At 46.2% G+C, this 9,503-nt stretch overlaps 1 protein-coding gene across 3 annotated transcripts; it reads right to left on the bottom strand.

Annotated features, from left to right (window-relative positions):
• Positions 1 to 3,060: 3,060 nt before the first annotated feature.
• On the bottom strand, positions 3,061 to 8,354 carry LOC103970300 (homeobox-leucine zipper protein ROC5). Of its 3 annotated transcripts, none has more exons than XM_018820991.2 (10): positions 8,038 to 8,354; positions 7,429 to 7,684; positions 7,132 to 7,352; positions 6,935 to 7,052; positions 6,133 to 6,837; positions 5,940 to 6,041; positions 5,626 to 5,841; positions 4,707 to 4,875; positions 4,247 to 4,617; positions 3,061 to 3,765 (listed from the first exon to the last, which is right to left on the bottom strand). In XM_018820991.2, exons 2-10 carry the CDS (start codon positions 7,594 to 7,596, stop codon positions 3,427 to 3,429), a joined length of 2,409 nt encoding a protein of 802 aa, XP_018676536.2. In that variant the 5' UTR covers positions 7,597 to 7,684; positions 8,038 to 8,354; the 3' UTR covers positions 3,061 to 3,426. The 3 variants fall into 3 exon arrangements, with proteins under 3 accessions (XP_018676536.2, XP_018676535.2, XP_064990049.1); XM_018820990.2 differs by having other exon boundaries at positions 7,429 to 8,163; positions 8,281 to 8,348; XM_065133977.1 differs by having other exon boundaries at positions 7,429 to 8,354.
• Positions 8,355 to 9,503: the final 1,149 nt, after the last annotated feature.

Below are 9,503 nucleotides of genomic sequence, written 5' to 3'. Positions count from 1 at the left end.
AATGGAGGTCGAGCAGCAATGAACATTTGACACGTGACCCGTCAACTTATAAGAAGTGTGAGTCGCGAGTCACCAGAACGGCTTTTCCCGGACTCGACTTGGGCCTGTACAGGTCCAGCCCGTAGCTCAACTGTTGACACGCCCTCAAATAACAAATATATTTATTATATAATAAATATATCAAATTATGTGTGTCTGTTAAGAAATAGAGACAGCTAAACTGTAAATAAAATATTATAGAGTAAATCTGTATGAGATAGGGCATGATTTGGTAGCATGCCCCCTGGCAACCATGCACAGCCATATCAACAGCAATGAAAAGCTTCGAAGTCAATGTGGCGAATCATGTCAATACGCTGTCGCTATGCAAAGAGTGGAACAACGATACTCAGGTGTGACAGCGATATCGCATGGGTATGACGTCGCCCCGCAAAGAATGGAATAGCATCGTTCGGGTGTAACGGCGGCATCGCTCGAGTGTAACGACCGCACCGCTTAAGTACAACGTCGCCTCACAGAAGTTGGGATGACATCGCTTGGGGTACAACATCATCCCGCAAAGAGTGGAATGACGCTGCTCGAGTACAATTCTGCCTCGCAAAGGCAGGGATAGCATTGCTTGGGTGCGATGCCATGCAGGATAACTGGTGTCAGTACGAAAGGTATGGGTTCACCGCTTAAGAGGTCGACGGCCATTAAGAGGCTGGGGGCAGCCAACCCCCATGGATAGTCATAAAAACCTTTTACCTCGTCAACACGGGGCAAGTTTTTTTCCGCTCAAGCATTCTACTCTCGCTAATTCAACCGAAAGCTAACTTAAACTTCGGAGGGATCGAGTCAAGAAATCTCTCTCTCGACCTCGACTTATGTGTAGGTGCCCAACCATAAAGAAGCAAGCCATCGGCTAAGAAAAAAGGTCACCCTCAGGAGACAAGGCTCGAACCTAACCGAACGCTCGAGCGACAATGCGAGAGACCCTGCGCATCGAGAATTCTGAGACAAAGGGTCACATTGGACACAGGACGGTCAAGGCCAACTTCTGAGAACCGAGTGCTAGACCAAGTAATCTTGCGCATCTGGAATCGACCGTAGCCGCGCTGACTCCTCAGCCACGACGTAAAGAGACACGAACAGTATGTATCAGTGCCAACATCATCGTCCATCAAATATCGTGCCCTCTTAATTGATCACATTCATCGCTAGAATTGACCGCATTATGGTTGTCATAAAAGCAGGTAAATATCCCAGCTTCCTCTTCACAGGCCGATGAGTTGAACCACCATTTCAGCGTCCCCTTCTCACGAAGACATGACCGGAGAGGTCACCTTTGTGCAGTGAATGAAATATATTTCTACTTGAGTTAACGATGTCTATTTAACTACGCAGGATCACGCCTCCAATAAATCGACCATATTTACGACTAAGTAGCTTGAATTTTAATTATTTATATGGTGAAATCTTTGTGTTAATTTTTTTAATTATTTATCAAGGGTCACAAGTTTTTTGTTTTAATCTCGATGATACCGTTGAATCAAACTATTCCTAATTATAAATTCATGAGCTGATTCGATCTGATTTGGGCATCATAGTTTAGGTCAAATTCGATCACAACAGATCATGTTGAACTTTGTTAAATTTACAAACGAGTATAACCAAGATATTTTTATCAAGTCAATCCAAACTTCTCTAGAACTAATAACACATTATTAATTTTTTTTTTTTAATTTTAGCGTGAATAAATTTTTAAATAAACTATTTTGAGTTGAATTTATAATGAGTATACCTTATTGAATTTTCATTAAATTTGTCCAAACTTGTCCAAAACTAATAGGATGAGATGATAATAGGTTTAATATTTTTTATTTTTTATGATTAATTTTTTTAAATATCATATTAGCCCTTATCTCGGACATTATGAATGGGGATATTCCCAATACTCACAAAGAAAAGGGAAAGTGACTTGGACAAAAAGAAACAAAGTGACTTAGACAAATTTTGTTTGTCGATAGCTTCGGACGATTCAATCGAATATTGATTAATATGTAACTAATCGAACACTACTTGTAAACGGTTCTTTTGTTCAAAAACGAAACATTCCAAATGTTCCTAAAAATTGTTGCTCTCATTGGACCATCTATATCTATATACATCAAGATCTCGATTCATGGATCTATCGGTTCGAGAAAAAAGAGGATCAAATCATTTTTTATTATCCTTTGTCAAATTTGATAAATGTTGGTTGATCGTATATTTTATTATAGATGATTTAGAGTATCATTTCTCATTGTAAGTCTAAGCATCCACTTAATTCATTGTAAGTCTAACTGATCGAACACTACTCGTAAACCTACCCAGAACTATCACGACATGTTTCTAATTTATAATGGATTTAAAAATAATTTTATATAAAAATTAATTTAGATTTTAATATATTTTATGAATGAAAATAGTAATTATTTGAATAATTTAAGATAATTTTATATAAAACTTAATATATATTTTAAAAATATTTTATAAATGAATGTAATAACTAATAAAAAAATAGATAAACTGTGAGAAGAAGAGATGGCGACGAAATAGAAGGAAAAAAATAGAAAATGGAGGAGATGATGAGAAAAAGAGAGAGGAGGTAAAGGTCAAGAACGAAAAAGCCAAGGGGTTGGAAGAGGAGGCTACGGGGCGGGAAGAAGAAGGACGAGGAGGAAGTGAAGGTGGAGAAGAAAGAGGATGAAGAGGAAGAGGCGAAGGAAGAAGAAACTAGTGAGCTAGAGGAAGCCAATGAGAGGGGAGAATAAAGCAATAGAGTGAGAGAAGAAGATGAGAGATAATTTAAATAAATCAAGAGACATTCTAAGATTCAATTAAATTAAATTATAATTAAAATTTAATTGAATCGATATATCAAAAATATAATTCAATCCTTACAAAATCAAATCAAACCTGGTCAAAAAATAATTATCATCTTTTTACGATTCCAGTAAGGGTGTTTTGATCAAATCAAAAAAAAAAAAATCTTATAAAAGCTCATAATATATATGCTAAAATCAAACTTAAAAGAAGTAAATAACAAAGTCCAGCTAAAAATACTTCTCAACAATACATACGCATTTGTCTACTTGCATACAGGGAAGAAGATTACGTTGTCCTCTACAGGTGAATCAAATGCAAACAGGAAAAGAAGAGAACGCTGCAACCTGACACGACATTAACTCTGGCTGGGACCGAGCGACGGCACTTCGAGAGAGAGTCAATACCCGAACCACCACCGTTGCTCGGTGATGAGGATGATGGACTGCGTACAAGGTTTGCAGTCGGCCATTATTCCTTATCACTTAGCAAAGGTTCTTTATTCGCGCGGTTCGTTCTTGACTCAATCCACAGCCATTACACTCTCCCCCCCCTCGTCGCACTTCGATCTCCGTCCTCTCAAGTCTCGCAGTGGAGTGCCGCCTTTATCTTCTGAACGGTGCACGAGATGAGGTTGTTGACGGTCTCCACCGACTCCACCGTCAGCTTCGCCGTCGGCTGACTGTTGACCAGGATCTGAAAGGCCACCGTCAGCAGCGATCCCGGAGCCTTGTGCGTCCCGCCGTCCGGGAGGATGGCGAAGCCGGAGGGGAGGAGCGAGACGTAGGCAGAGTCACCGCCGCTCATGACGAGGTGCATGGCTGGTATATCCACCGGGGCGTACACCACCAGCGACCCCGACGCGTCCGTGCAGGTCTCCTGCAGTATCAGCATGCTGCTCTGGGTTGCGTTCGCCGCCTGCAGATAAACTACCATGCTTGAAGATCACATTGCTTCAAATCACAACAAATGTATCGATCAGGACGAGTACGTAAGTACAAAATACGAGTTGAGTGTGACCGAGGGCATCTACAGAGGTCAAACGTCAACAAGACGTCAGATCTAAGAAAACACAGCTGCGGTACAGTCGTATCGATGGCCATCGCACCTGGTCACATGCGAAGTCTACTGCCACCGCTGCATGTGTATGCAGAGGAAAGAAAACAGCCATGCTTGGGCAGAGAGGATGACGGTTGTTTCGAGACAGGTGGGTGCCACCAGAGACGACTACCCAGAAAATTTACTTTAAGATTCTCAACAGTGAGCACGGTTGACCTTGATGATCTTGATGAGGAATGCATGTGAAGTTACTGTCTAGCCTAGTAACGAGTACCAGTAAATAGGAGTTGTATGCTAAAGGGCCATGGTGGTGTGTTCAGACAGGATAGAGGATACTGACGCTGGCACGGAGGAGGGAGACGGCGTTGCCGGTGTTCTGGCCCTTGGCGATGTGCGCAATCTCCTGCATGGGCCCGCCGTTGGAGAGGATGTCCCACTGGCTCCGGAGCTGCTCGTTGCGGAGGAAGTCGAACAGGCGCTGCGGGGAGGCCGGGAGCCAGACCGAGGTGGCGGCACTGAGCACCACCCCCGGCGGCACCCCGGGGTCGGCCACGCTTTGCCTCGTCATCACCCGCACGTCCTCTCCGATGTTGATCGCGCCGCCCAGCTTGCTCCACTCGCGAGCCGATGACGCGCATACTCCGGCGCAGAAGTTGTCGGTCATCCGCTGCGCCAGCTTCAGCATGCTCCGCCGCCCGCTCGGCGTTATCGCTGCCATGGCATCCCGTCAGCAATCCGAGCACTTATGCTACGAACAGCAACAGCCGCTATGGCATTCACCAATTCACATAAAGACTTACTGGAATCACCACCGGGAGAGAGGGATGGGGGTACGAGGACGGCGAGGGACTGGCGCTGGAGGGACGCGACCCAGCGGCGGGCGCCGAGGGCCGAGCCGGAGCGCAGCAGCGGGCGGTACAGCGGGTGCACTGTGGCCTCGTCATACTCAGAATGCTCGACCCACGTGACCTGCGCACCACCCTCGTCGTTAGCTCATTAATACCTCTTGTCGAATTGCCTCTCTGCCATATCGCCCCCAGTCTCACCAGCTGGACCTGTATATCATCATGCCCCATGGGTGCCAGTGCACCTTACCACTGGTAGGCACAGCTTATGGTCTCTCTTCCCAACATGGATAGTCGAGACTGCAAACTAGGGCTTACGGATGCGTTCATCACTAAACCCTATAATGGAATTCCATGGGCTATATATAATACCCATGTGTTGATTACTGATCAAGCAAGGACGGTGTTGAGAGGCAGGGATAACGTAAATTATAAAGAGAGGTGTCCAAGACGGGGGCATAGAAGATGGGAATAGAATCACCGGCACCAATCAAGACGTAAAAATTAGGTGATCGTATTCCGAGGGCAGCAAGAGAGGAGACTTCCATGCTTGGATTAAACAAAGCTAAACAGTAGTCGAGGTCGCTGGGAGATGCGAGATAGGTAAGCAGAAACAAGGCACCTACGAATTGAATGCGGACACTGAGCGATCGAGGGTGTGTTGCTCTCGAGAGGGGTAGAAGAAACATCTAAAACTTCTCGAGAAGGAAACACGAGAAATAAGCGTGGATGGACGTGTGTGACTCATGGAAACCCGATTTGGGAGCACGAGATCAGGCCTCGACCACTATAAACTAATATATGGAAACATAAGGTATCATTCAGGCCAAATTACGAGGTTCTAAATCTCTATCAACGATGGGGTTTCTATTACCTTAGAATAGCCATTGGACATGTCCTGCACCACGCACCCAGAAGGAAGCCTGCGGCATTTCACGGTAGCAGGTGGAGCAGGTCGGTTGTCTCTGACGCCATCGACGGAGACGTCGACCACGGCCCAAGCGCCCTCGCTTAGATGCTTGCAGAACCTAAGGAAACTGACATCTCGAACAGGAACCAGGGGAGAGAGAACTTGAAGCTCCGCCTGCATCTGATGGGCAACAAGAGAACAAGCATGGTTACGGATATACGTAAATGGCTGAAACCAGATGATCGGAAATGGTCGCATGCAGGCCAATATGAACTCACCAGCTGGAGAGCACCATTTCTAGTCCCGCCCATGCCGCTGGATATCACGTCGGTGGTCGTCGTTCTAGCGATCACAGAAGGGAACATATCTGCCCATCGAGCCTGGTCGTGAATCGAATATGAATTAGATATGAATCGATAAGGAATGGGCTCGCTGTTCGTATCCAGTGACCGTGAGTAGAATAGAGATTACCGCATCCATGAGGGTCTCGACGAGAGCCGGGCTATTGATGACGATCACGGCCGTCTCCCTCGTGGCCTCCGACACGAAGCCGGTAGGCCTTGCCCCGATGCACCCGGAAAAGCACCGGTAATACTCGTCGTAGTTTAACGCGTCGCTACCGGCTTCCAAGCCCGGAATCCAGAGTGGCTCCTCCATCTGGGCCATCTTCACCAGTTCATCCATGGCAGCGAGTGCAAGCTCCAAAAATGCAAACCTCTCCTGCTCCTTGTCCACCGCGCCAGTGGCTCCGGCGCCAACCACCTGCGCTGGAGTTACGAAGGTGCCGACGGGGCTTGACGCCGCGGGAGTGAAATCAGTAAACGGAGGCAAAGTCGACGTAGCCACCGAACCAAGGCCGGCAAAACTATTTGTTCCGACCGCGAGCTCCAAGGACGAGTTTGGAAGCATCGGAAGAGGGAGCGGACTGGCCAAGGGGGACGCAGGCTTGCCGAGGAACTTTCCAGCGAGGGCACAAACACGGTCGAGCTCATCCTTGAGGCGAGCATTCTCGATTCTCAGGTGCTGCTCCTCGAGGGAGATCTCGCCGAGCACTGCGGGGCTCCCGCAGTTGCAGCATATGGGGTTCCTCATGGCATCCCGGATGGAGAGGTTCTCCGCCCTAAGCTTATCGTTCTCCTGCCTAAGGATTGTGTTCTCGTGCCGTTCCAGGTGGGTCTGGTTTTCACGATTCGCGAGCATGTCAAAAAGAGACGAAAGGACCAACAAAAATCGAATTTTTAGGGAAGAGATGGAACTGAGGGAGTACAAAAACCTTCATTTGGGTTCGTCGGTTCTGAAACCAGAACTTGACCTGGCGGGCCTCCAAGCAAAGCCGATTGCTGAGCTCCATCCTTTGCTTATCATCCGGATGAGGGCATTCCTTGAAGAGACTGGACACAGGGAACCAAAGTAAGCAGCTTTGGTTTGGGAAATGAGCGAGTGATATTAGGATGCGAACAGATCCCTTACGCTTCCAGTTCTTGGATCTGCTGAGGGGTGTGGCGGTGGTATCTCTTCCTCTTGCGAGGATGCTCCTGTTCCAGATCGTCTCCAGATCCACCTTCAAAGTTATCACTGCCCGCTCTACTCTCGTTCTCATCTTCCTTGCTCCGACGAACCGAATCCAGCTCTCCTCCAACTCCTCCGACACGAGCCAAGTTCCGTTCCCCGTGCGCCCCCAAGTTGGTTTGCTGAGCGAAGGAACCAAAGTCGTTCAGAAAAGATGAAAGCGGAAAAGAAAGAACGGAAGGGGAAACGATGGGTTACCAGGGCGAGGGAGAGGCCAGGGGAGGCGAACATGGACTCGTGGAGCGAAGGCGAAACAAGGCGCCGTGGGTGCGACACGGAGTCGGCGGTGCCGCCGTACGCTATGTCGGCGACCAGACGGGCCACGCCGCCTCCGGAACCGTCGTCGAACAAACCCCCAAAAGTCATCAAAGATCTCCCCGTCTTTTCAACGTCGCTTCTTTCCGTTCAACGGCGCCTTCCCTTCCTCCGAGGAGCAGTGACGGCAGCACCAGATCTAATGAGTGCACAACTTTACTCGATCTATGCGAGGCGTTTAACAGTATCTCCACAACAAAGAAAAAGAAAAAAAGGAGAAACGAAAAAACGATTAAGTAAAGAAAGATGGAAGACAGGCCAGTGGAGGCAAAAGCATAGACCGTGGTATGAACTATGTATGCCTCCAACTCCCTCTCCGTCACCTAATCAAAGGGCAGAAAGAAAGAGAAGGAAGCCAAGCAAAGATCGCTAGCACCTCGTTCTCTCCCCCTCTCCCTTCCCCTTTCCTACACCATCAAACCGACCCCAACAGAATAAAGAACACAGGGAAAAGAAAGGCACAGAACAAGAAAACAAATCTCCGCTTCTCACTACTGCATGGCTTTCCCCGAAGATCGAAGCTTTACAAGCTCAGAAACGGTGGACGACGGTGTGAAGTGGGCGAGGCGAGGATACCACGGAGGGGAGACGCATCTTTATATGCGGAAACTCCGAGGCCTAAGAAATGAAAGAAAAAGGAGAGCATCTCAGAGAAGAAGGAAAACGCAAGATCAGCAGATCGGTTGACCGTCGCCTCCGTCGTTCTCGTAAAAGATAAGAACAAAAAGTCCACACCTTCACATCAAAACTGGCACCTCGGTGCGAGGGGCAACCTTTTTCCGCACACCTCTCTTCCCCCCACCACCCTCCCCACCCCCCCACCTCCCCACCCCTTCCGTCCTCCTCTTCCCTTCTCTCCTCCCTTTTATCCCCCTGCGGTAAAATAGCATCCAAACACTCGCAGGGCTCATGGAAATGGCAGCCAATAGCGGGAGGGACCCCCCCTCTTATCTGCTCAAAGCGAACAAGAAAGCGATCGAGCAGAACGAAGAAGCGAGCAGCAGCAGAAAAAAAGAACGAACAGCGTGGAGTCAGGCACGCGTCCAAATAATTTCCACCGTCTGATCTCAATCAGACGAGTGTGATGCGGAGATTGTCCATGTGAAGACTTGGTGGGGAAGAAGACCGTTCCGAGGGTGGTAAATGATTGGACGGGGGGGGATTAGGGCGGAGATCCACGGTCGGTGCACGGATCAACGGTGGAGGATTCCCATCGCATGCGCGATCGCAGGGTATCCAACCGTCGCCTCAAAGTCTCTTATCTTCTATTTCATTCGTCATTGTCCGAATCAACCGCCACAGAAAATACCGTATAAATACTTAAAATTTGTTATTATTTGTTTGTAATGGAACGAATTCTATGGACATATTTTTATTTTAGAGGTGTCAAAAATATTTATATTTAATAATTTTCGTTTTTAAATCAATAAGGATTCTTATTTGAAATTCTATTATATTTTTATCATATTTTAAGTTTTTTTAATCAACTTATAGTGTTTTGATAAAAATATTTTAAAAAATGGTATAAGTATATTTTAAAATATTATAACTGACAATAAAAATTTTATGCATACGGATTTGATTGTTATTATTTCACTTGTCTTGTCGAAGAGATATTTGAGAGATGATAACAAATAAGAGACGTTTTTTTTATAAATATAATATATATATATATATATTTTTTTTTTTTGAAAATTCATTAGCTATTTTTGATCATTGTGGCCTAAAGCAATTACCATTGCGATCACCATATAAATACTTAATTTATTATTTATTTATTTATAATTTATATTTACGACAAACTGTGTAAATTAAAGATCTTCCTTATTAAGTCGCTAAGCAAGAAGTCAACTATGACACGACACAAAGACTAAGATCGAATAGAATTTTTAACGTAAACATTTGAAAAACTGGAACGAGGTCTACGTGACTCGATCGTTGATCCAACCATTAGTTAT

This window comes from Musa acuminata, chromosome BXJ2-11 (genome assembly GCF_036884655.1).
Source record: "Musa acuminata AAA Group cultivar baxijiao chromosome BXJ2-11, Cavendish_Baxijiao_AAA, whole genome shotgun sequence".
Lineage (NCBI taxonomy): Eukaryota > Viridiplantae > Streptophyta > Magnoliopsida > Zingiberales > Musaceae > Musa > Musa acuminata.
This window is presented reverse-complemented; position numbering and strand designations above follow the sequence as displayed.